This window comes from Amblyomma maculatum, chromosome 1, assembly GCF_055883805.1.
Source record: "Amblyomma maculatum isolate TAMU_Amacu chromosome 1, ASM5588380v1, whole genome shotgun sequence".
NCBI lineage: Eukaryota > Metazoa > Arthropoda > Arachnida > Ixodida > Ixodidae > Amblyomma > Amblyomma maculatum.
The window spans coordinates 37,992,463-38,019,019 of NC_139344.1; the positions used below are offsets into that span (position 1 = coordinate 37,992,463).

At 44.4% G+C, this 26,557-nt stretch overlaps 1 protein-coding gene across 1 annotated transcript in view; it reads right to left on the reverse strand.

Moving 5' to 3' along the window:
• The window catches only part of LOC146202153 (ornithine decarboxylase-like), a 34,245-nt gene continuing 7,688 nt past the window's right edge, over nucleotides 1-26,557 (reverse strand). The window contains exons 4-9 of the mRNA XM_084584127.1: nucleotides 21,526-21,692; nucleotides 18,119-18,253; nucleotides 17,785-17,950; nucleotides 2,936-3,089; nucleotides 2,643-2,746; nucleotides 1-703 (exon numbers count right to left, since the gene is read on the reverse strand). Coding sequence (XP_084440253.1) covers nucleotides 377-703; nucleotides 2,643-2,746; nucleotides 2,936-3,089; nucleotides 17,785-17,950; nucleotides 18,119-18,253; nucleotides 21,526-21,692 — 1,053 coding nt within the window. The 3' untranslated portion in view covers nucleotides 1-376. The remainder of the gene's footprint in view (nucleotides 704-2,642; nucleotides 2,747-2,935; nucleotides 3,090-17,784; nucleotides 17,951-18,118; nucleotides 18,254-21,525; nucleotides 21,693-26,557) is intronic.

Consider the following 26,557-nt stretch of genomic DNA (forward strand, 5'->3'; position numbering starts at 1 on the left):
GCGAAGAAGTCTTTTATTAGGAAAAACAGTTACAAGAAAGAAGTTCGAATACATACAATATAACGAAAATGTTATTGCTTGTCTCATATTACAAAGGAAGACGGTAAAAGGATGATGTGGAATGAAGGATGAAGTAGATTAGCTTGCACTGGCATACCCAGATAGGGTCGGTTCGGGATTCCAGGTACAGTTTGTGAAAGATGACTAAAACTGCAAGTATAATATGTGCGGAGCAATAGCACATCATCAAAGTTTTGATAGATGCTGTAGAATGTCGTTTAACACTTCTCTAAACAGAACACTGATCTACGCATGTTTTGTAACGTTGGCACATTCAACTTGGGGCATTCCTGGTATGAAGTGTCGTCGCTGGTTCCTAAGCTTTGTGTGAGATACCATTTCTGAGGCGGTGCCACTTGACGGCTTGCTGCAAGTGGCCGTAGCCAGCACGAACAACCATGGCGTCGATAGTTCGGCGGACCTGCGGAGCGCTCCACGCCGTAGCAATGTAATGCACTTCCGGCATGGGAAATCCGTTGAACCCGCAGCACAACACCAGCGTGTAGGCGCCCATGTTGTCCATGAGCAGCCACTCGTCTACGCAGACCTCGAAGAAGGGCACCTTGCTCAGCACGCAGTCCATGGGGTTACATGTGGCGCCCCACAGAGTGGTGAGCACATTTTGGGGTCTGTCATAGGGAGCCTGCGATGTGATGGACCATAAAGATGTTTCATACAGTGCATGTCATCATATGAAAAGGAATGAACGTAGGCAACTAAGCCAACTGGGCAGGATTCGTATTAAAGGGACACCGAAAGTGCGTCCGCTGAAGATAACAAAGACAAATAAAATTGCTAGAGAGTTAATCTCATTTGAAGCTACCGCAAAAAATGATCGCTACAGCTTATGTACAACCAGTAATTGGCGATTAAAAAAGGCGTTCATGCTTTTCCTCTCACTTCATACACCGGGCCGAGAGAGAAAAAATTTCGAGAGCACCGTGGAATCTACACTTCAGAAATGTGAAAACCGGAGCGTTGCTGCTACACACGGTGCATCACGTTTGTTCTCGTTATCATTATGAACTAAATGCACCGTCATTATCACCGCGACTCTAATCATTGCCATCATCACTAATTGCAGCGTCATTGTCATCGCTACTATCAGCCTCACTGCAGACAAGGAGAATTATGAAGTGCTTTTCAGGATTCCGGGCTTGGCGCAGTTGGTTAAAGCACTCGGCTAGGCATCCCAGGGATGGAGGTTCGAGTCTTGGTGGAGACAGGATTTTTATTTTCTGATGACGTCATCAAGATGATGGACAACTGACACATCAGCGCACAGCTCCGATGCACAGATCCTGCGCACGACCCCCGCGCATGGGATTTCGCACCATGAGCGTAGAAAGGCTCTCACTTTAAAAACAAAAGCATTACAGGTTGCTACCGTGAGCCGCCCACGAAAGCGTCACCTGTCAAGCTGGCTCGGTGTTTATATTTTTCTCGCCTTTTGATCTCCTTCCTACCTATACATCAGAGAAAAGATCGTTATCTTCCTTGTCTTCCCTTAGAAGAAGACCTTTATCTGTACCTTGCCTTCAGCCCCTCCACCACTCTCCGCTTAATCTTCAAAATCAGCGTGATTATGAATGAGAAAGCTCTGCGTAGGCGCGGTGCTCCCACTTGGACTTTGAAGCGAAAAGCTTCACTAGGCTATTCAAGTCTGAGTCTCGCGTGTGCTCCGTCATCAGAAAAAGCCACAGCTGCGCATGCGCAAACCACGTGATGTCACAGGAGAGGCGCAGGTGGTCGGAGCCGGCGATCCCGCCGGTTGACCTTTAGCCGGTGCCGCGCGCTTCTGCGCATGCAATATGAAGTCTGAATACTGTGCCAAAACTGCGGAAACAGCTGCATGTTACTATACGGATCACCGGGCTGTGTTTATGTCTACACAGAAGTGTAACGGTGATGATGATGATGATGTGGAATCGAAATAAAGTTTAATCTTATGTGCTGTACGGCTGTAATCAATGTCTCACCGTGAGGATAAGCCATGGAATACCTATAAGGTGCAACCGTGAACAACAAGGTAAGCTACAACTACGCCGAGGAAGCAGAAGCTAAGCCATGGCATCGCCGAACCTTTTCGCTTCTGATATCCAGGCTTAACCAAGCTAAGCCACCATCATTTTTTTTTAATAGGTCATTTGTTGAAAGTTAAGGCTTGTCTCGTAAACTTTTCTCTTGTCATTCCTGTGACTTTGAGCCTGCGCCTCTCAGCATCGCATAATTTGTCTAGACCTTGACTTGGTCCCCATTTCTTAAGTTGCGTAAAGTTCATTTAGGCGTTGACAGACATGATTAACGAAGTCTCCCAAACTAGCTGAACTATCCTTGCATTAGTCGATTACACTTTAAACATCTGCGCTTAAGCTTCAATTACATTCATTTTACTTATCATGCGTAAAGAAAAGGTAGGAAGCACAGTGACGGTGGGTATTGACTCTGACGGTTGTTTCTTTTTTCTTTATTCCTTCTAGTTCACTATCGCAGTTTAAAAATTAAACTAAAAACGTCTATATTTATAGAAAGTCGCATGCACATGCCGCCTAAGAAAATATTTTGGAAATAAGAAGTCTTACCTCTAGCGGACGGTAGCTGATGTCCATGAATGGGTACAAGTCGCGGGGTATGCTGTTGTATTTGCTTTCATTGATATATATATTTTCATGGCTGTGCACCATTCCTGAGCATAAAACAAGAGAACGAAAACAAAATTTACAAGCAGTTTACGTAACACGTACAAAATGCAGTGTATAGAAACAACGAAGTGGTTTTTAGACAATCATTATTTCGATTCATAAATAATCAACTTGGAAGCACAGGGCAGCAATGGAGATATTTTTCACGATGCTTAAGGAACAAATTGACTGACCATCAATGATGAGCTCCTTTGTTTTCTTGCCGACTACTTTTGTCACCAAGGTGTAGGCAGATGTGACGAAAAATTGGCCCGGCTCGCCGATGATCTCAACTCCAGACGAAGCAGGAAAGTGTTCGTCGAGAGAAGATCGGACTGCTTCACATACCTTTAAGATCACAAGGCAACGTTAGTGACGGTTGGTGAATACTATATGCTCGGCATGGTGGTAGCGGCGATGGAAAATATTAAAAGTGGTAGTAATGGTACCGATAATTTGCTTTTTAGTGATAACGGGTAGGGATTCTGCTAGGCATGCCTGGCAACTGTGATGGCAATGATAGAATTCAAAATTTTTTGGTTAGTGATGATGGGCGGTGATGGTGGTCGGCGTGGTGGCAGCTGTAATGGAAGTAAAGAAGACAATAGTAACGGCACTGATAATTTATTTTGCCTATAATAATGCGTGTGCGCAAAGGCGCAGTAGACGTAGCATGGCTGCTGCAAGCTAATAATGATAATCAGCATATCGCTCTTTACCACACAGGTACTATGGCAGATGAAGTAATCTGCGCTGAAAGCAAACATGTACAAAATATGCTGATTACGCAAGCGAAACGAAGCGTGGGAAACAAAATACAACAACAGATGATTTAAGAATGGAACAGGTACTAAAACTTGATTAGTTAACAGCGGTTCTCATCGTCCCTAGAAGATACGTGAGAACTTCGTACTCATCATCATCATCATCATCAGCCTGATTATACCCACTGCAGGGCGAAGGCCTCTCCCATATTTCTCCACTTAACCCGGTTCTGTGCTACCTGCATCCACTTGACCCCTGCGAACTTCTTAATCTCATCCGCCCACCTAACTTTCTGCCGCCCCCTGCTACGCTTTCCTTCCCTTGGAATCCAGTTTGTTACCCTCAGCGACCATCGGTTATCCTCTCTTCGCACTACATGTCCTGCCCATGTCCATTTCTTCTTCTTAATTTCCACTAGAATGTCGGTAACTTGAGTTATTTCTCTGACCCACTCTGCACGCTTTCTATCTCTTAATGTTACCCCTACCATTTTTCGTTCCATAGCTCTCTGGGTTGTCCTCAACTTAAGTAGAACTCTCTTGGTTAGCCTCCACGTTTCAGCCCCATAGGTGAGTACAGGCAAGATGCAACTGTTGTATACTTTCCTCTTGAGCGATACCGGTAAGCTGCTAGTCATAATCTCCGAGTGCTTGCCAAATGCGCTCCATCCCAATCTTATTCTTCTTGTTATTTCTTTTTCATGGTCCGGATCTGCGGTTACTACCTGTCCTAAGTAGATATATTCGCCTACTACTTCCAGTATTTCGCTACCTAATGTAAACTCCTGTTCCTTCCTGAGGCTGTTGAACATTGCCTTAGTCTTCTGCATATTGATTTTCAAGCCTACCTTTCTACTTTTCCTGCCTAGGTCATCAATCATTATTTGCAGTTCATCCCCCGAGTTGCTTAGCAAGGCAATGTCATCAGCAAATCGCAGACTACTGAGGTATTCTCCATCTACCCTTATCCCTAACTGCTCCCATTCCAAGTCTCTGAATACTTCCTCTAAACAAGCTGTGAATAGTACTGGGGAGATTGTGTCTCCTTGCCTAACACCTTTCTTTATGGGAATTTTGTTGCTTTCTTTATGTAGAACTATGGTTGCTGTGCAGCCACTATATATATCTTCCAGCACTTTCATGTACGGCTCGTCTACCCCCTGATTTCGCAATGCCTGCATCACCGCCGAGGTTTCAACTGAGTCAAATGCTTTTTCGTAATCAATGAATGCTATGTATAAGGGCTGGTACTAACCGAACTTCGTACTAACCGAACGAAATGTATTCAGCACGTTTGGGTGAACAACAACAACAACAACAAATACAACAAAAAAAGAAAGACACCACAAATATATTGCCATCGAAAATGGAAAACAAGGAGGGAGAAACATCATGGCAGAAGAAGCAAAAGCGATATGGAGAATTTTGTAGTTAAAGGGCTGGGAGAGAATACGCTGGTTCGTTGTAGAATCCATTTGTAAGAAAACAGACAAAAATCAGCGCAGTACTTCAGTACTCTAAAACATTGACGGAGTATGTCCAAAATGTTCCCAGACGATTAAAATACAAATTAAAGGCATAATATAAATCTGTAAGATATAGGAGTTGAAAGTTTTTAATATGACGCTTATCAGTTTCCGGCCTTTATTTCCTTTCCAGCGTCTCACTAAGCACTAACAAACTCAATCTGTATTTTGACTATGCCTCACACCAGCACAAGCACAAATATATCAGAGATTTTTCTTTCGTTCCTATTTGACACTATACGCATAACTTGTGCTGATAAGAACATAACACATATGCTGCGACAGGGTGGCCTACGAGAACCACCGTTGACGGAAGGAGCGTAAAGTCCTTGCGACTGGAACTTGTAACAAAGAAAAAACGTAAGCGTTAACTAGGTTCATGCGTGCATTTTCATTCGCGATGGAAAATTGTGGCAAGCCTTTTTTGTACTGCTTTTATTGAAGTTAGTGATATCGGGAAAAGTAACGGGCGTGTTATTGTGAGCCAGATGTTAAAAATACCAATCACGGGGCTTAAAGATGACAACTATGATGTGTTACCAGTCTCTAGTTAATCGAGTCTTGTCACTCCTAGAATTGATGATGCTAGTACTACCCCTAAAGCACCATCATCAGCCGGGCTATAGCCACTGCAGGGCGAAGGCCTTTCCCATATTCCTCCAATTAACCCGGTCCTGTGCTAGCTGCATCCACTTGACCCCTGCGAACTTCTTAATCTCATCCGCCCACCTAACTTTCTGCCGCCCCCTGCTACGCTTTCCTTCTCTTGGAATCCAGTTTGTTACCCTCAGCGACCATCGGTTGTCCTCTCTACGCTCTACATGCTCTGCCCACGCCCATTTCTTTTTCTTGATTTTCACTAGAATGTCAGTAACTTGAGTTATTTCTCTGACCAACACTGCACGCTTCCTATCTCTTAATGTTACCCCTACCATTTTTCATTCCATAGCCCTCTGCGTTGTCCTATACGTAAGTAGAACCCTTTTCGTTAGCCTCCACGTTTCTGCCCGATAGGTGAGTACAGGTAAAATACAACTGTTGTGTACTTTCCTTTGAAGCGAAAGCGGTAAGCTTCTAGTCATAATGTGCGAATACTTGCCAAATGCGCTCCATCCCAATCTTATTCTCATAGTTATTTCCCTTTCATGGTCTTCATTCGCGGTTACTACCTGTCCTAAGTAGACATGTTCGCCTACCATTTCCAGTGCTTCGTTACCTACTGTGAACGGTTGTTAATTCCCGAGGCTGTTGAACATTACCTTAGCCTTCTGCATATTGATTTTCAAGCCTACTGTTGTGCTATTCGTGTCTAGGTCATCAATCATTCTTTGCAGTTCATCCCCTGAGTTACTTAGCAAGGCAATGTCATCAGAGAATCGCAGATTACTGAGGTATGCTCCATTAACCCTTATCCCTAACTGCTCCTTTTCAAATTCTCTGAATACTTCCTCTAAGCAAGCTGTGAACAGTACTGGAGAGATCGCGTCTCCTTGCCTAACACCTTTATTTATGGGAGTTTTGTTACTTTCTTTATGTTGAACTATGGCTGCTGTGTAGCAACTATGGATATATTCTAGTATTTTCACATACGGTTTGTCTACACATTGATTTCGCAATGCCTGTATGACTGCGGAGGTTTCAAATGAGTCAAATGCTTTTTCGTAATCAGTGAATGCTATGTACAAGGGTGGGTTATAATCCGAGCATTCTTCTATCATCTTGTTGATGGTATGGATGTGATCGATAGTAAATACCCTTTCCGAAAACCTTCTTGATCTTTTTCTTGATTGTAGTCTAAGATTGTCCTGATTCGGTAAGCGAGTACCTTAGTAAACACCTTATACTATGTAAAAGATAGTATGCTGATTGGCCGGCAATATTTCAAGTCTTTAGCGTCCCCTTTCTTATCAATTAAGATAATGTTAGCGTTCTTCCATGACTTCGGTACCGTCGAAGTCCCCAGGTATTGCGTATACAGGGTGGTCAGTTTTTCTAGCACAAATTCCCCCCCGTCCTTCAACAAATATGGAGTTACCTGGTCCTCCCTTACTGCTTTCCCCTTTTTCATAGTTTCTAAAGCTTTCTCAACCTCACACTTCATCACTGGCAAACGTCTGACTGTTTTTCGCTACTGCCTATCTTGTTATTGCCCTGACTACTTCGGCTACATTATAGATCAGTATAGAACTCCTCGGTGACCTTGACTATCCTGTTCATATTCGTGATGGCATTGCCCGCGTTGTCCCTTAGCGCATACATCTGATTTTTGCCTATGCCCAATTTTCTCTTTACCGCTTTAAGGCTGCCCCCGTTCATTAGCGCACGTTCAATTTTCCCCATGTTATACTTCTTTACGTCGGCCACTTTACGTTTATTGGTTAGCTTTTATATCTCTGTCAGTTCTATCTTGTCTGTTCGGTTGGAGCTTTCAGAATTTGAACTTCTTAATAAAATCTTTCGTTTTTTTTTTTTTTTTTTTTATAGTTTACCAGTATCCTCTCTAACTATCCTACCGCCTACTTCTTCAAGTCAACACTTCTCTTCTTCGAGGATAAGTGACTGTGGTATTTATTAACCGCCGTATATATTCAGTAGCTCGCTCCGGGCCATCCTCAGAATAGCGGCTGTCCGGCGTTCAGGCGCAATCAAGCACAAGCCACTTTTTTTTTTTTTTCAGTGAAGAATGGAAGGGTTGTCTGGTGTACACAGAAAACAAATGAGACAGTTACCGCGCCTTTCCCTTCCTATAAATCAGTCAATCTATGAAGTCTCAATGTGGTGACGCAAAGTTTGACATGCCATGCCGGCGCCTTGGTGACTGCTATGAAATATGGAGAAGAAGAAAATACAGCCGAACAGCGTGTGCGTGCGCCCGGGGCTCAAGCGGGCACGAGCAGTTCGGTTCTGGAAGCCTGATGTGTTGCAAGTCTGCTTCTGGCGCTCCACTGCAACCCGTGATTAACGACAGTGGTGATTCCGGGTTTCGCAATGTCCGACCCCGGCAACCCACAGCTTTCAGGCGACCTTCCACCTGACACTACTTCGCGCCCACGGAACGTTGTAGCCATTCAGCTTCGCCTGCCATCGTTCTGGGGCAAGAACCCACAGGTGTGGTTTGCCCCGGTGGAAGCCATCTTGCATATTCACTGCGTCACCTCAGAGACTTCTCGGTGCGGAATGGCTGACGAAGTCGCGGACGCCAGCTCTGGACCAGTGTAGGATACCCCATACTAGCGCCTCAAGGAGAGAATTCTGGACCGCGGTTGAGCAGTTCGGTCCAAGAAACCTGCTATGTTGCACGTTCACTTCTGGCGCTCCTCTGCAACCCCGTGATTACCGAGAGAGTGTTGCCTTGGAACGAAATGTTTTGGTTGGTTTATCATATGTTATTGTTACGTAATGCCTGTTATTTTTATTGGCTTTATTTATTGCGATCGTCTTATTTGTAGTTATTTTCCGGCTCCTGGCCCGCAATACTTTTCTCATTTCACCGTGCGTAGCAAAATGAGTTTGAGATCCCCGATTTTGCATGCCTAACAATCATTAGCTCGTTCCGATTCTATGCAGCCTTGAACTCGCCACTCAATGATTGTGGAAGCAAAATTCTTTCTGCATAAATTAGTGATGTGCTACAATATCTTTGTAAATGTTTTGATTCCTCCCATCTCCGTTTCTGGGCAGATATATGCAACCGGTATTTGCAAAATCACTCGCTTTTGCACGCGCTGAAAACCTTTCAGGACGCTGCGTATGTGTACAGGCTGTTTCACAGAGGGAAATTCGGAGCTCACGGCCTAGCGATGCGGCGAGCGCTGGAAGCGCGCCCCGCGGGGAAGCTCGCGCAAGCGCAGATTGAAGGCTGAGGGGCGGAGTTTCGTCGCGTGGTCTGCTATGGCGTGGGTGGGCAGAGCACGACTCTCGTCGTTTTTTGCGGAAACTGAGCCAGTATATAGTAAAGAAAATTTGTGAGCGCAACTTCATACTCTTCGTATAAATTTTTGCGCTTATACATACTGCCCCTTCACAGCACGCTTCTTCGCGCCCCAGACGATTCAGTGATCAGGGCGTTTGACTGCTGAATCCAAGGACGCGGCTGCGGCGGCCGCTTTTAGACGAAGGCGGAAAGCAAGGCGCCCTTCTACTGTGCGATGTCAGTGCAAATTAAAGAACCCCAGGGGGTCGAAATTCCAGGGGCCCTTCTCTACGGCGTCCCTTTTACCCTGAGTCGCTTTGAGACGTCAAACAGTGTTATAAAGCAAATCAAACCAAAACAAACAGCATGATTAACTTTTTTTCCAAGAATTGCGCGGTATACCTCCTCCCTACGACCAAAGTAAAGAGATGACATCTCACATTCTATTTTAAAGAGCAGTGAGTCACCACTGCGTTCATCAGACTCGACAATTTCGACCTGCTGCGAATAAACAGAGTGTTTACCAAGTCAGTTCACTCTTTATGCCGTTCAAAATGTGTATTGTAATCGGAGCATGAGTTTATTCAAAGAGCAACCACTTTCAAGAAAAACTCGTTACTGACTTTAGAAATGACGTCACCGGCCAAGAACTCCTGGCTCAGACGCATTTAGCAGAGTTAGTTGATGCATCCACATTTACGTCGCCGCACAAGTAGCACGCTGAGCGTGAACAGTTAAAGACAGCACTAAAGCTCATGCAAACATGGATAAATTGCCATATTGTTTGAAGAGCGATTGTATAAGCGCATTAAAAATTAGCACCGGCCGTGCAATACTGAATATCAATTAATCCAACTTGTAATCAGCACGTTCAATATATCCCTAGCAAAGCGAGTAAAACACTAGGGTTAACTCGAAAAACACACTACATGGCTACACCTGACGCAAAACTTCTGGCATATGACACTCTAGTCAGACCTCAAACTCAGCTCGAATACGTCTCTATTATTTGGAATCCGCATCAGGTATACTTAACGCAGCCTCTGGAATCGTTGCAGAATCGTGCGATTCGTTTTACAACAAGAAACTACACCCACGACACTATTGCACAGCTCTGCACCTCCTTAAATATACAAACGCTTCAGCAGCACAGACGCACTTCTTTACTTCTATACTACTTCAAACCCTATCACACAGCAATTCCGCTTTCCGACTTCAACATATTCGCCCTGCATCATAGATCTCTCATCGCACCGACCATCCCTTCAAGGTATACCTACCACAATGCAGGACTAACTTGTTCAGGCCCTCACCTTTGCTATTGGGTATTAAACTTTGGATTGAGCTGCCTAGTGACGTTGCGTGTGCTAACAATTACGATGCATTTTTGCTGCGGTTTCGTCTGTATAGGCCTGCTGTTTTTGTGTTTGTTTTTGCATCCTGTCTTATCTGTGAGCGTACAGTATTGTCCGCCCCCCCCCCCCCTCCCCTTATGTAATATCATTCTGCGGGTCTTTAAGGGTATTGTAAATTGAAAAAAGTAGTAAATAAAAACCCGGTGTCCCCTCGTTCGCACAGTGCAAACATAGAATTTCTTCAATGAGCCCAACAATCTCCCGCGGCTCATTAACTCCACCCGTCTTGGTCTTCAATTGAGTACACCGTAGGAAGACGGCCCTTATTCTTGGGACGTCGTTTCTGGCGAATGATCTACTCCAGTCACCCGGAGCCCTCCATCACGGCTATATACTTCTCGTCCCAAGCTGCTGTCAGCGATAGAGAGAGCCAGCGAGAAAAGAGAGAGAGAGAGAGACGCTACAACATACCGGCACCAAAGCAGGTTTGACGAATTAAACTGAGGTCGCGGCGTCAACAGGAGCCTTTCTTCCTCACTTTCCGCCTTTTATATTATGCAAAAAATTTGGGGGCAGGGGGGGGGGGGGGGGGGGGGGCGAACGGTTCCGAGACATACGACTGTCCAAAAACGCCGGGAGTCTTGGAAAATGACCTCACAAATGTTAACTGTTTTTGCGTGACCAATAATTCAGTGTTGCATTCACTCTGCGTTGTTAGGATACAAAGTAGGTCGAATTACGCATACTGAATATAAATTCCTGTTCCAAAAGGCTGCGTTCAATGCAGCCGAATGGGCGAGTGAGTGAAACAATTTTATTGCGTAGGATATGTTCGGTTAGGGCAGGGGGTCTTGGTAATGCTTGATGGGTCCCCAGGAGGGCGCAACTTCCTGAGCCCACGTGACGAAGTGCCAGTTGTGTCATTTTACCTGGTATATTCAGGAGTATATTCCAGCCCTCCTCGGAGGGGACTGGCAGCAAAGTTTGAGGAGCTGAGGAGGCGGATGTCCCACGCACCCACATAGGAATTGTACTTGTGTGGCAATTTCAGCCTATGGGCAATTGGGTATGCGGGCGGACATTCTCCAATGGTGATCAATGGCAATCTCAGATGACTGAGAATCTACTGGGTCTGGAGTGTGCGCAGCGTCGTTGCCTGCGTTCGAGTGAGGTCTGGGTGAGGGGGCAGGAAAAGACATCCGATCTCTCTATAAAGATTTGTGATTGTGAATGGGATCTGGTACACTGCCGGCAGGAGCTGTGTCTCCGTTCTGCAAGTCGGTCTCAAGAAGTTTACTGTGAATGCCGATTGAGATTATGTCACTGTACCCAAAGAAACTTTTTGATGAGGTGGGATTTCCAGGGATAGAGACAGAGAGAGCGAAAAAAATGTATGGAGCGTTGTGCCGCCAGTCCGGAGCTTTTGTGATTTATATAGGGAAAAAAGGAAGTCGTTTTATTTGCTCTTTATACATTAACGCGACAGAATGGGAATCGAGTTGATTATTCTAGCGAAAGAGGGAGTTTTGAAAAGAAAACTCGTGACCAGTTCTTTACTCTATTCTTCATTGTTGATAAATTTTCAATTTTAAAGGGGACCCGACTCGACTCCACCGAGTCGAGTTCATGTAAACGTAACTATAGCAAGGTAAAACTTTTGTATTAGATGCTACTTCCCCCCTCCTGCCACGCATTTCAATAAATATTTACCCGTAAGTAAAAAGTTGAAAAAATTCAGGTAAGGCACATATTGAGCAAAGAGTGCGGATGCATAAATTTTTGTAGCTCGGGAATAAAACGCAGGCCCCAGTGCTTTTGGAAACATTTCTGTGATTCATATGGGGAGTATGGACCAACGTCAAAGTGACGGCCATGGTGAGTTTCAAACTGACTGCTGCCTGGCATTATAGAGAAGCCGTTCGATGCTTTGCGTCTTTCGGCTTCGATGAAACGTTCTCAAAAATCTAATCTAGAAATAAATTTCTGTATACATCCTCATGAAAATGGTGGATGTGATCTGATATTAAATAAATTAGAGATATGTATAAAAGTAAGACAATATACTTTTCAAGCAAACTGCTCCTGTTTAAAGCAAGCAAGGGTAGAGTAGTCATGAATAAGGGCGGGAGCATTATGAGCGATCCTTTTCAGCTTCGTCGCAAATCTGGCCATTGATGATTTTGACTGCTTGACGTATTGGAAATTAGGATAATAATAACAAAAGCTGTTGAGCACAACGTTTCCTCAGATGTACAAAAATGTAATTTTTTGTTCTCGATGCTCAGTAATCGACAGAGTGCTCCATATTTGTATCGATTTTCGGCAGTCATGGTCGACCAGTTTGTTATCTTCGCGTGGAAGGATCTGCATACTCTGATGAGGGCTACAAGAAATCCATTTTTGCCCTCAAGGCACCTCACTGCCCAACCATCAGACACTACGTGGTTCCCTCCCTGTTCGAGTTGGCCTCAGTATATGGAAGATATGAATGCAGAAGCGATAACAAATTAAAAAAAAGGTAACTGCCTGGTCAGTGTTAAGAAACTGACATTATTATAGCTCCACTCAGTGGACTGCCTTCCATGACCTTTCTTTGTGTATGTGTGCGTGTGTGTGTGTGCTTGTGCGTGCGTGCGTGCGTGTGTGTGTGTGTGTGTGTGTGTGTGTGTGTGTGTGTGTGTGTGTGTGTGTGTGTGTGTGTGTGTGTGTGTGTGTGTGTGTGTGTGTGTGTGTGTGTGTGTGTGTGTGTGTGTGTGTGTGTGTGGCATGTTTCACATCTCAAGTGCTAGCGCAGTGCTCTAAAGAGGGCCTCATTCAATGGTGAATATATATATATATATATATATATATATATATATATATATATATATATATATATATAGGCCTTTTTTTTAGCACTTATATGTTGTCACAAAGACAGATATTTATGGGAATCGGCAACAGGGGCAGAGACACACAGTCAAGACGGGTTCACGGGAAACGGTAACACAAAGATACAGGCTCAAGAGTCCACCGTCTTAGCTAGCCGAAGCACGCGAGAGTTTACAACTTCTTCGTCTTTCAAGCGCTACCTCAAACCGTCAGGTAGCACTCAGGTCGGCACAAGGGGCAGAATATCAGTGAAGGCCTTGAGAGTCGAGGCTGTGCTGAGGAAGCCTCACAAAACACTCGAAATCAGTGGTCCCTTTATCGCCACAGACACTGATCGCGCGCTCCAGAACAACTTGCAGTATGTTTATCGGCTTTTGGTATTCGCTTATTTATGTGTCCCTATACATGAACGGCGCCTTATAAGAAGAACGTGCATCGAACTTTTTATTTGTTTGAGGCATAAGATATATTTACTTGCCACAGAAGGTTAAGAGAACAGAATAATTCAGAAGGGTCACACAGTGTACGAGGAATAGCGTTCATTTAATGGGGAAGCCGGTGAAAGAATGCGTGGAGTGCTCAGCTCATTCTCAGATTAGGTATACTGTAGCTGATGGAATAAACGCTGGAAATACGCCATAAATTAAGCTTGAGGAAAAGCAAACAATGCACGAGGAATGAGTTCTCCAAGAAAACAGCGCGTACATTTCTGAGCATTTCCATTTCCTTGCGAAGTGTGCTCTGGAATAGTCGCCATCGCCAGATGTAGAACACTGCATTTAGGAATACCATGCTTTAGAATGAGATACTCTAAGCATAGCAAAGGAACCAAGCTTCGAATTCGCATAAAATCCGCCACGACGTTCAATTTCAGCTTTCTTGGAAGTCAGTTTGTTTGATTTGGGATTCAACTATGAAGTAGTGTAAAATAGTATTGCATAAAATGCTGTACAACACTATCGATGGCAATTATTTAATATTCCAATGAGCAACGAAACCTTGTTTTTGTAGTTAGTCCTGCGCTAGCACTGAGTAGTTAGGAGTGCCATAGGAATCCACAGTTTCGCGTTTTGTCACAATAAATGGCAGAAAACCTCAAGCATTCGAAAGGGGGGAGGGGTATTGTCTGCAGATATAGTGAATGTTACGCCACATTATTCTACGAAAACTGCATTCATTTCCAACTTCATGTTGAGACATATGCTTGTCCAGAATTACAGGGTATAATAAACATATGAGTAGATTAACGAGGCACCTAAGTGAAAGAGGGTGAGCTGATCCTCGCTGAAGATAGTTGCCACGCGCTGAGGATTGAAGCTCAGGATCTGAATATGGACCGGTCAGTAAAGTGCGCATTAGGGATCATGGAGAACAACTGCACCAAAAAAGCTATTCCTGCTCGCCCCAAGATATATCGCCTTGTATGCACAAAGGCTGAAACACATGGAGCGTGCAGTAATGCGAACACATGGAGAACTTTGTTTTTTTTTTTTTTCGATATGAGCTATATCACCAAAGCTGCAGCTGAAAAGAGCGCGAAAGTTTCTTAACCGCTTAAACGGTAGCCTTCCAAGTTTTATATGATATGCATTGCATGTAAATATGGGCAATTAACTCTACCTTAGGGGGTAGTAAAAATTCATGCAATATATTTGGTCAATACAGCTTGTCAATTTAGGATTTGACTTTTATCGGTGTGAAACTGTAGGTTTAATTGAAGCGTTGCCATCACAGAAAATTGCTTCCGGATCACAATTTTTAGTTTTGTTTATAAAGATATAGTAAAAACTATTATTCTGTGTGAACTTAGCCCTGCCCCCTCAAAAAAATAAAATCGGGACATGCATTGTGTGCAATCAGAGGCACTGTGATGGTCACGCCAAATAAGTTGAGTAAATGTGAATAGCTGACTTCTATCACCAGCTGAGATGTGGTGTCCTTCTTTAGTTATGTATCCACGGTGAACTGTAGTAGCTAGTGCCTAGGATGTCCTTTTTTCTCCTCCCTTCCCAACCCCCCTTTGCATCGTAAATTCATTACTAGTAGATTGGGTGTGGGCGAACCACAAGATCTATTATTTCCTGTCTCCTTCCGCCATTTTACTGTTAATAGCAAATTTAGAAAATCAGTATCACCCAGCGAAACTAAGTCTTTTAGAGGTAAATGTAGGAAAAGTTCATGCTTTACCGGGCTATTTATTCCTTTGTCCTCATCGTCTTGGCTCTGACGGACGATCATCTTGATATCCTACGCACTAATATACGTACTATGCGTCACAGGGGTTCTTTCGTTATCAGAGCTGTTTTTTTTTCTTTATTTTTGCTTTTAAATGAGAAATGTATGAATTCGCTGGTCAGAACAGCATGATTTGATTTTGTTTCGGTTTATGAATTTTGCTCAGTTCGAAACAGAAAGTAAACTCTTGACAAATTTAGTGCATGCCACACGTGCGCGCGAGAGTTCACTGTAGAATTAAGCGAGCGCTCTTTGTCGCGGACCCCGCCGGGGTGGCGCAGTGGTTACGGCGCTCGACTACTGTTCCCAAGGACGCGGGATCGAATCCCGGCCTCGGCGGCAGCTTTTCGATGGAGGCGAAAAGCAAGGCGCCCGTGTGCTGTGCGATGTCAGTGCACGTTAAAGAACCCCAGGTGGTCGAAATTTCCGGAGTCCTCCACTACGGCGTCTCTCATAGCCTGAGTTGCTTTGGGACGTTAAACCCCACCAACCAACCAACCTTTGTCGCGGTTGTAACAGAAAAATTCGTAGTCGCTGTCCGAAACTGGCACAGATGCTGGCACCGGGCGTATAGTCCGATGGGCCAGGGCGACAGCAAACTCACATCACGATGCGAGCGCCTTTGACATGAGCGTGAGCGCGATAAGAAATCAAATAAATCAAAACCTGCGGTTCACGCTCAGGGAAATTGATACACAGAATGCTTCCGGGGGACCACGTTCGCCCAGTGGAAGCGGAACTCGTTTAGTCGCTAAATTGCCGAGCTTCAGGGGTACCGCAGCGTGAAGCACTTACAGAGAGAAGAGACTGCTGTTCCAACAAAATAACGCCGGCATCTACCATTGCATATATGCGAGAATTTAATGACGTTAGCCCCACAAAATGTTCTCCCGAGTAAGTGTAGCATCCGACACATTTGATGGATCCGAGGTGAAAACACGTGTTCTCGACTATACTACCGATACTTTGAGCCCCGAGTAGCTTGAAGAAAATTTAAATCTTTTCTCTCTAAACGTCTCTATAAACTTGTCAAAAACAATTCGCGCGGGACGCCGTCATACTGGTGGCTGGATTATTGTGAACAAATCTGGGAAATCATGGCGAAAGTAGTCTTCACATCCGCGCAAATAGTTCGCACTTCGACTCGTAACTGTTCACAATGTGAAGTTCTCTACATTTCAATACGTTTTTTCTCCAAACAATTTTCCTGCAGCAACCTTGCCTTAATTTTTTTTTTTTACCTGTCAGGCGCTAAGAGCAGCACCCTTCGTCTCCTATATTTAATGAGTCTACTGCTTCCCCACCGGCTGCAGCACCATTTTCTTATAGCTATCTTTAGCTCACTTCTCTTGAACGTGACTTCCGCGGGATATGAAAAATGATGAGAAATTCTCTGCGCGGAGGTAGCATAAATCATCCTCCTGTTTCGGGCGCAGCTACGAAAGCAGCGGCAGTTCATCTCCGCTGCAGGAATTCCACGTGACCGCAATATTACTTCCGAGCGTTGCGGCGCCGTAATTCCTAGAGTTCACCTCATCTAGACGAGCAAGTACATTCGCAAGTAAACATGTGGGCGACAGTAAAGCCTACTAAGTCAGAACCAAAATTACTTTTTCAGTGCGTCGGTTCGTCATTTAGAATGCAATGTCAGAATTTGTGGCAGTGAGGCGCTCAATCTTCTCGACCTTGTTAGAACAATTTTCGCAATATTCTATTCAGGTACAACAATTTGTAGACACGATTGCAAACCAGTGCTGCTAACCATATCGGGGGTCTGGTTATAAATAGAAAAAAAAAAACGAATTACTAAATTTCATATGCAAGGCGATTTTTTTTAGCAGAATTTGTGCATCTGAATTTAAAAGGATTTTAATTTTATTCAGCGCAAGAAAGGTAAGCGCGAAAATACTAGGTGTGTTAAATATTACAGAATCACAAAACATTTGGGACTAAAAGTGCTTCGGAAAGAGCCTGAAGGCTGCTATAGCGAGATACAGCTCAGGAATGTAGCGGCAAATGCCGCTCAAAGAAGGTCATCCGCTCAATACCTTGAATTGGTTCTCATGACATGGCGGTTAATCTCCTAGCGTGAAAGACCAGGTGAATAGTAGGTACTTTAATTGTGACGTCCTGACAGTCGTTCGACGGCACAGGCTGAAGGGGTTTGCTTCAAGGGTAACTGCCGCTGCGCTCTCGAGTTGTATCCGGATATAGGCTGTGAAGCGTAGGTTTTACGTGTAGTAGAATATGATGGTATTGAGAAACGTTTCTGAATCTGTAAGGACGCACTCGAAAACAAAAATACGTCGCCGAAAAACTCGTCAAAAAGGAAAAGCTCGTCAACAATGCTTTGCTGAGGTAAGGGTGTCGCGAACAAACCTTGTGGAAATGCTCTCTTTTCCGAGCACCGCCGGGAAATCCTCCTCCGATGTCCAGGATCGTCATTTCAAAACCCATGTCGGCGCCAATGTCGAAAACTGCTCTGGCATCCTCGATGGTTAGTGCGAATATTTCTGGGTGCTTGTACGCACAACCGACGTGAAATCTGCAATGACCATTCAAAATAAACTTTTCAAAGCAGAAGTGGCAGAGTAGAGACAACCCATTACTAGGCATGTAAGCTACAGTTGTGCACCTCCTGCTCTTCCGTCTTTCGCACTTCCAGCATTATTCCCCAGAGCGCAACCTGCCTGAGAGAGCAAAGCGTACTTACGACACGCCGACAACGTTCAGGTTCATGTCGCGAGCTGCAGCCAGAACTTTCGCCACCTCTCGAAACGAGGTCCCGTACTTGGCATTCATGCTCTGCTGGACGCCGTACTCATTGGCAGTAATGCGCAGCAGCAACCTGAAAGTTAAACAACGCTTTCGAGCAAAACGTAGCACTGCACTCGAGTTTTATGCACGCTGAGCGAAGCAGTCCTCAGAGGAAATTAGCACAGAATGCAGCTCAAGATACCGGCCGAATATGTCCGGTCTGGGTTCGGGGCTTGTGGAAGCAATCAAGTAGTCAAGGGCTAGAAAGCATTTGACTCAATCGAAGTCTCAGCAGTTAAAATCAAGGAGCAGAGGGGCCATATGAGAAAGCACTTTAATGGCTGCACAGCAACCGTAGTCCTCCATAAAGAAAGTAATAAAGTTGCAATAAGCATGGGTGTTAGCCGAGAAGACACGATTTCTCCAGTACTTCCAAATCGCTTGCTTCCAGAAAGTATTTGTAAGCCGGATTGGGAAAAGTTAGGAACAAGGGTTAATGAAGAATACCTATTTAGTCTTAGATTAGCTGATGACACTGCCTTGCGGAGTAGCTCAGATGAACTATTACAAAACATGATTAATGACACAGTTAATGCCGAATGGTAGGCTTGAAAAATAAATATGCAGGCAACTGCTTTGGAAAGGAATAGTTTTCGATTGGTAGTCATGCGCTGGAAGTGACAGGGGAGTATACGTTTACTTAGGACATGTATATAGACTCAGGTTCGGATTAGGGAAGGGAAATAGCTTGAAAACTTGGATTAGGCTGGAACGAATTCGGCATATACTACCCGATCATTCATGGCATGTTCCTTAAAGAGAAAAGTGTATAACAATCGCACCTTACGGGCACTCACCCAAAGGCACAAACGGGGCTACCGAAAAGAGTTCCACTTAAATTGACGAACACGCAGAGTGCTATGGAACGAAAAATGGCAGGTATAACATTCAAAGACAGGAAGCGTGCCGAACGGTTCAGGGAACAAATAGGACTTAATGACATTCTATCAGAAAGGAAGATGAAAAAATGCGCATTGACAGGTCATGTAATGCGAAGGCAAGATAAATGGTGATCTCTAAGGGTGACAGAGTGGATTCCAAGAGAAGGCAAACGTAGCAAGCGACGACAGAAAGTGAGGTGGGCGGACGGGATTAGAAAGTTGGTAGGGATCAAATGGATGCAGCTGGTGCAGGCCCCGGTTAGTCGGAGGGATCTAAGAGAGACTTTTTCTTTGAAGTGGATGCAGCCAGACTAGTAGTGATGATGATGATGATGATGATGATGATGATGATGATGATGACTCCCTTACTGTTTTCTTCTTTCATTCTACTAAAAGAAGAGAAGTGAAACGAAAGAAGAATGTCAGCAAAGCTATCAAATGATGTTATGTTACCTCTTATACGTATTTATCAAGCTGACAATTTGAAATTCCACTCCACCTTGCTAACGTCTTATCTTCATAAAGCATCTACTATGCACGCATCAGGGCTCTGGTCCGCCATAATCGACACATCATTATTAAAAATCGGTTCATCGCTTGTACGCTGGGCTGCGGTGGAGGCAAAATAAAGGAAAAAAGCTTGATTCCTGATTTATTTATAATAAACATAGCTCAACTTGAAGAGAACGAAGAAGAAGTCGTAGAAATAACTCGGTGTTTTCATGACTGTCGCAGTGTTCTCCGACAGCGTTGAGTTAAGGTTCTAAAAACTACAGTTTCGGGTGAGCGCAAGCCCGAACAATAGGGAATTCAGCTGGAGTTCTGTACATAATAAAGAGACGATACTAAGTGGGCCCTTGTTGTCAAAGGCCGCTTTTCCCCTTTTTTCAAATTTCTATTATGTCATCCTGCCGCAGTTTTTTCTTGAAAAATGGCAACAGTGACACCTCGAACAATGATTTGTTTAAGGAGGTTAAAAGGAGTTTCACTTCTACTCCGCGTGTTTTAGGCAGCAAGAGAAAAGAGGCTCTGTTTACGGAGAGTTCTATTGGTTGAGGCATGACTGTAGATAGGAGACAAAGACCGGCTATTTTTGCAGACTTCAGAAAGGTTGGTTTAGTTAGTGGGGTTTAACGTTCCAAAGCGACTCAGGCTATGAGAGACGCCGTAGTGGAGAACTCCGGAAATTCCGACCACTAAGGGTTCTTTAACGTGCACTGACATCGCACAGCACGCGGACGCCTTGCTTTTCGCCTCCATCGAAAAGCGGCCGCCGAGGCCGGGATTCGATCCCGTGCCCTTGGGAACAGTAGTCGAACGCCATAACCACTGCGCCACCCCGGCGGGGTTCTTCAGAAAGGGGTATCCCGTTAAGAAAGAACGAAAGGTAATAAAAAGAGAGAAAGGAAGAAAGAAAAGAAAGAAAGAAAGAAAGAAAGAAAGAAAGAAAGAAAGAAAGAAAGAAAGAAAGAAAGAAAGAAAGAAAGAAAGAAAGAAAGAAAGAAAGAAAGAAAGAAAGGGAATAACGAACGCAAGGAAAAAGGAAAGAAATGTGTGACGAAAGACGAAATGAAAGAAAGATAGAAAGGAAGAAGAAAGGAAGCAAGCCAGAAAGAAAGAAATACAGAAGAATTAAAAGATAGTTGATTGGTTTAGGGGGATTAACGCCCAAAACTACTCAGGCTATGAGATAGGCGGTTGCGGAGAAATTTTGACCACCTGGTGTTCTTTAAAGGGCCACTGACCATGGTATAGCATTTTAAATAATTAAGCCCAAAGCGGCGATTAGCTATCGGAGATCGTCTTTCCAAAATATTACAGCGATGCGCGCGCCGGAAAGCAGCAGAAATACACATCAAAGCACTCTCATGCTCCCCTTCGAAACCCAGTTGCTCTGCTATCTGCTCTAGCGGCCGATCCTGAATAGTGACGTCGATACCCAGGACGGCGTCCACTGGTTAGTCTCTCCTAATGAGGGGTGACTGGTGAGCAGAGAACACTAATTTTGTGAGCCGCTCGCTGCGCGCTTCTCTCTCGCCCCGTTTTGTTGTCGCGCTTTTGCCCCTATACGAAACTACGCTCAAAGGGGATGTCTATACGCTTTCAACTTTCAGGTAATTTCAGCCAAGGACGGACCAAAGGTACACGTACATCATGATAAGCGCAGATGAAACTTCTGGCGGACGTGCGCCAAGACAAACATTTACTTTCCCTTTGGCCTACATTAACCCTTAGTTTCCGCGACCTTCTAAACGCTCTTTAACCTTTTCTGGTATCCGATGTGATGAACGAGTTTACGGTCACCGTCATTTCAAAGGAGAAGAAATGAACGGAGTAAGAGAAGTGAAAAGGAGGGCAGGAGAAAGTAAAAAAGTCACGAGCTTGGCTTAGGAGATATTCATTAGAACCATCGCCGACAAACCTGGCGTTTGTGTCTTCAATCTTCTCGAGTTCCTCCACGGAGTCGAACGTGATGAGAGTGACTCCCCGCTGTTGAGCGAAACGCAGGTGTGACGTGCACTTGACGGTGTTGGCATACACTATGCGTTCGGGAGTGACGCCCATGTCAAACACGGACATCATCTCGGCCTGCGCAGATACGATCGGCCGAAATTGACTATGCAAGCGCATTAGAAGGGATCAGCATAACAGTGTTTGTGCACGTGCTCGAGAGGGTTTATTCTGAGTTTTTAACATTTTTACACTGAACCAACAACGAAAGTGTTTGGATTTCATTTTTTTTTTGCGTGCTTCATGCGCGACATTAACCGATTAGAGCTGGGACATGCTTTTGCTTATTATGTTTTGATTGCATGGTTGGCTGCGCCTTTATTAAGCCGTCCGTTGTGACACTCTTCACTTCTCGGTCCCATTGACAGCATATATAGGCATCCGCTATGTAGGGAGGTCACATTAATGTTAGCGGAACTGTTTTTTCAGCGCACACTGCCGGCGTGTGCCTATTGTCGTGATATGCACATTGAGCCCTCATTAATATGCTGGCCCGTTGACGCGCGTGTTTCTATCGTACACGGCTTTTTAAGCAGAGATGCTGCAGGAAACCACTCTTCACTTGCGTGTTGGCAGGTTGTTAGAAAATAGAGTGCACGCGTGCAAGTCGTTTTATCAGTAAGTATTTAGCGCAGTTCACTCTCTTGGCATAACTTTGCGCGAATGGTCTACTTTTGCTTCTGCGCGCATGTTAGCGAACGGACAGTGCGGCTGAAAACTGCACGCTAACATCCCACCCTTCGAGCTAAGCTCGGTAAGCCGCCGTCTTTCTGTGCCTGGTACTGACGGCGACTCTCACAGGAGACACACAAAATAGTTTGGCCACATGGGAATAACCACCGTCGAGTGAAAGCCTTGCACTGCGTTAGACAGCCCACAGAGATTACGCACAAACTGCGACAGTGATTTGCAGCAAAGATTTACTGATTAAACGCGGATCGCTCCACCTAACTGGCTCGTCGACAAAAACTGCCGCAGCGCGCGTGCGAAGAGTGGTCCCTGTGGAAACAATTGACCATATTATACTCGAATTTAATGGTATCCATCCGGAAGTTGATGCAGGCGCAGTCACATTTCCTGAAGCTCTGGGGTTTAGAGATACCAGTGGCAGGGTGAATAAACCGGCGGTGGAAACTAGCAAAAAACGACTGGAAGATTGGTGGCTTAAAAGCAGAGAAGTGACATAATGTTAGTAATGTAGAAACAAAAATTTAATAAATAGAATGATGGTTTAGTTAACCAATCTAAAACAATAATTAGGATATAGGGAGAAAAATGAGCATGATAGCTACTGCTACCACCACGTTTCAAAGGGGACACTCCTATATTCCATCCATCCATCCATCCATCCATCTGGTACCTCCACTACAAAAAAAAAAAAAAAAAAAAAAAACAAGAAAAAAAAAATCAAGAAGCCCTGTTCAATCGACATGCATGTACGAGCAGGCCACACATTAAGGATGTCGCGGCGCGTATATCGCGATAACAAGCCTGCACTATCAGATAATGCTGAAAAAACTTCTGCCAGCATTCCTCTGGTCTTTCTACATTTGCTCACGTGCATGCATTTTATGAGAAATAAAGAAAACTTGTCATTTTTTCTTTTATATACCTATTTATCAAAAGTGCGGGAGTAATGGTTAATTAATATGTCCCGAACTGCTGTCGCATGCTTATAAATATCGGTTACTTTAATGATGCAACTGAAGATTGAAGAAAGTGGTTGCTGATCTACACGGCTCTCCCTTGATGTAGGGTTTGGCTTGGTTTGTTGGATGGGGTCCAACGTCCCAAAGAGACTCAGGCTATGCGAGATGCCGTAGTGGAGGGCTCCGGAGATTTCGACCGCCTGGGGTTCTTTACATGCAGTGACATCCCACAGCCCACGGGCGTCTAGCTCTTCGCCTCCATAGAAAAGCGGCCACCGTGGACGTCTCGACAAAACCAAGGTAAGAAAAAGGGCACTACACGACAGTTCGCATTCCACTAACGCACGTGACGCCATAACTCAAAGTTGCCGAATAAATAAAATAAAATGTAAACTTAATATCGGCGTGAAAAGCCCTAAAGAAGACTTAAAAACAGTGTGTGTGTGTGTGTGTGTGTGTGTGTGTGTGTGTGTGTGTGTGTGTGTGTGTGTGTGTGTGTGTGTGTGTGTGTGTGTGTGTGTGTGTGTGTGTGTGTGTGTGTGTGTGTGTGTGTGTGTGTGTGTGTGTGTGTGTGTGTGTGTGTGTGTGTGTGTGTGTGTGTGTGTGTGTGTGTGTGTGTGTGTGTGTGTGTGTGTGTGTGTGTGTGTGTGTGTGTGTGTGTGTGTGTGTGTGTGTGTGTGTGTGTGTGTGTGTGTGTGTGTGTGTGTGTGTGTGTGTGTGTGTGTGTGTGTGTTGGCGTGCATGTGTGGAGTACACTAATGCAATAGGGCTTCAGTATACACTTTGTTGTTTTATTACGTTTAACGTCCAAAAGCGACTGAGGTTACTACTAGCAGAAACTGGGAACGTGGTGACGAGTATTCTCTTTAATTGACAGTGAACTTAAGTTTTGCTCTATTATCAAGTTTTATTTCCAAACACGTTCAAAATGCTTTTAGGTGTCACACAGAGACGACTGGGAATTACAGAGGAAATTGGAGCTTTCTCTTCATCCAAGATAATCCTTCCTCCACTTGTCCTTTCTGGAAAACATTGTGCACTGCACACATGCAGATGCTCTAAGCTGCATGTACAGCTCGTCTAATTTTTCATCGCGCAGTTTTGGTGCGAAATATGGTTGTGCAGGGATGGGCACTGACTGACTTAGATGCTATTTTGCGCCACAGCGGATCCTTGACACTTCCGGTGGTGCAAAGAACTTTTGTTCTCCAATCAGTCAGTATGATTCGACTCGAAAATGGTCCCACTTTTTCCTCAACCTTTGCAGAGTTCCTTTTACTGCTGTAGAACACTTAGCCTGCGGTGTTTCAAGCTTTGGGAGCAGTATGCTTTATCTGTATTTGGATGTTACCAATTACTCGCTGTTGTTAAAGTGACTGAAGCATTGATTCCGTTTTGCATTATTTTTTAATTTAAGTTAGATGCTCGTACCGTCGTAACATAGGTCTTGCAACATGCATAGGTGTACCTAAACGTGCGCCACTCAACAGCTCTCGTTGTCCAGAAGTGCGAACAACTGCTAAGGATCTCAAGAAGCGTAGCTTGTTGGGCCTGCATAGTACCTGCGCGCTCTTTGGTCCAGTGAATGTGTCTCGTTGAATCGGTCTCTTTACCTGGAACCTTCAACTTCTCCAGAACCCGCACAAATTAATTGCTTTTTAATAACGTTTTCTGGGTTGTGTTCATGCGGCGGAGGCTGGATTGGCACGAACGTTTATAAAGAAAAAACTATAATTAGAACCCTCTTCTTCCCGCCCCTGGACGTGTAATATTACGGACAATGTTGATTTTATGTATAGCATGACCTAGTTTGATAAATCCTGATTGGCGCAAGCCGAAAACGAGATGTAAGACTAGATGATGGGAGCCCTAAAAGAAAAAGAAAACTGAAAATCGTGAAGGTGCCGCAGAAAGGCTTTCCGACGCTCCGGCCCCAGGGCCCATCTCTATTAAGCTGCGTCACTATACGCTGGCCACGTTTACGATTTTTCGAGAGCACCGCATGAGAATACGGTGAAAGGCATCATTAAAGAAATATAGGCACGAAAGTTACGGGTTGTACTTTTTGGTTATGACAGTGTTCAGTGTTTTAGAGACGACAGAATTCGAGCTGATTTGCTCAGGTGTGCTTAGAGCATTTGGTACAGCACTGCTTTCCCCCTAGGCTGCAGTTCAAAGGATGCCGAAAGTAAAAGGACGCGCCCTCGCCGCAGACGAAGCCGCAGACGACGCAGCAGACAACGTAGCAGAGAAAGCACCACTGTTTTCTGAGCGCTTGTGAATCGCGGACTAAACTACACAGAGTGCAGAAACCTATCCTCCATGATAAAAAAAAGTGTAATAAATTAATAAAAGGCTCTATCTTGCATTTATTCCCACGCTCCTTTGCGGCTAATTCCCTGCGCGCTGCCGTTATCAGGAAAAGTAAATAAACTGCGTACGTATTCTTTTCCCAATTTTCTACAGTTGTCACGAAAAACGTCTGTGTCTGCTCAGATTAGGTGCGACACATCTTTTAAACCATGTCATATATGACAAATACTCTGAACACTCTGAATACTCTGAACTTTCTAACATTTAGGTCATGGTACTGTACTGCACACTAAAAGTCTATTCCAGATTGTACGAATTCACTTCTTTCACACGTTCGCAGGAATTCGCTGCAACGTCAGTCCTCTCTGCTTTTCGTTCTCATCTTTTCGCTGCCTCCCGTTATATACAAAGAGACCGATAGGCGCAAACTAAAACTCTACTTCATTTTTAAGCAGCCAGTCGAAAGGTCCCTTCGAAGCATACTCCTTAGATTTACGTAATTCTTGCACCGACGAACTGAATGTAATGAGAGGGGAAAGATGGTGCAAATACTTTTCGTTCACAGCCTGTGGTACCAGGAGTAGACGCACAGAAAAAAAAAAAAAAAAAAAAAAACCTGTCGAAATTTTAATTCACCTCGCACTCAATCAATCATCCAGCACATATTTCCATACTCTTCTTCGTTCTTAAAACACCTTAAATTCTGCGTTACGCCACTGGTACTGCCCAAAGGAAAACGATGATTGAGGAGCCTTGATATCGAAGTTTACATCATGCAAGCTGCACTCAAACCAGAGACGAAGTAAGGACGTTTTCTTTCAATGTGAATAAGACAAAGAAAACCTTGGCATGCTGAAGCTCCGACGTTTCTCGTATTCAAGAATCGACGTAAACTTAACAAGAACGCACTCTGAGGAAGACAAGTCCTCCCAGAGAAGTAACGGTAGGCATCTTTGAGCCGTTTCACTTCGTCTGGAGTTT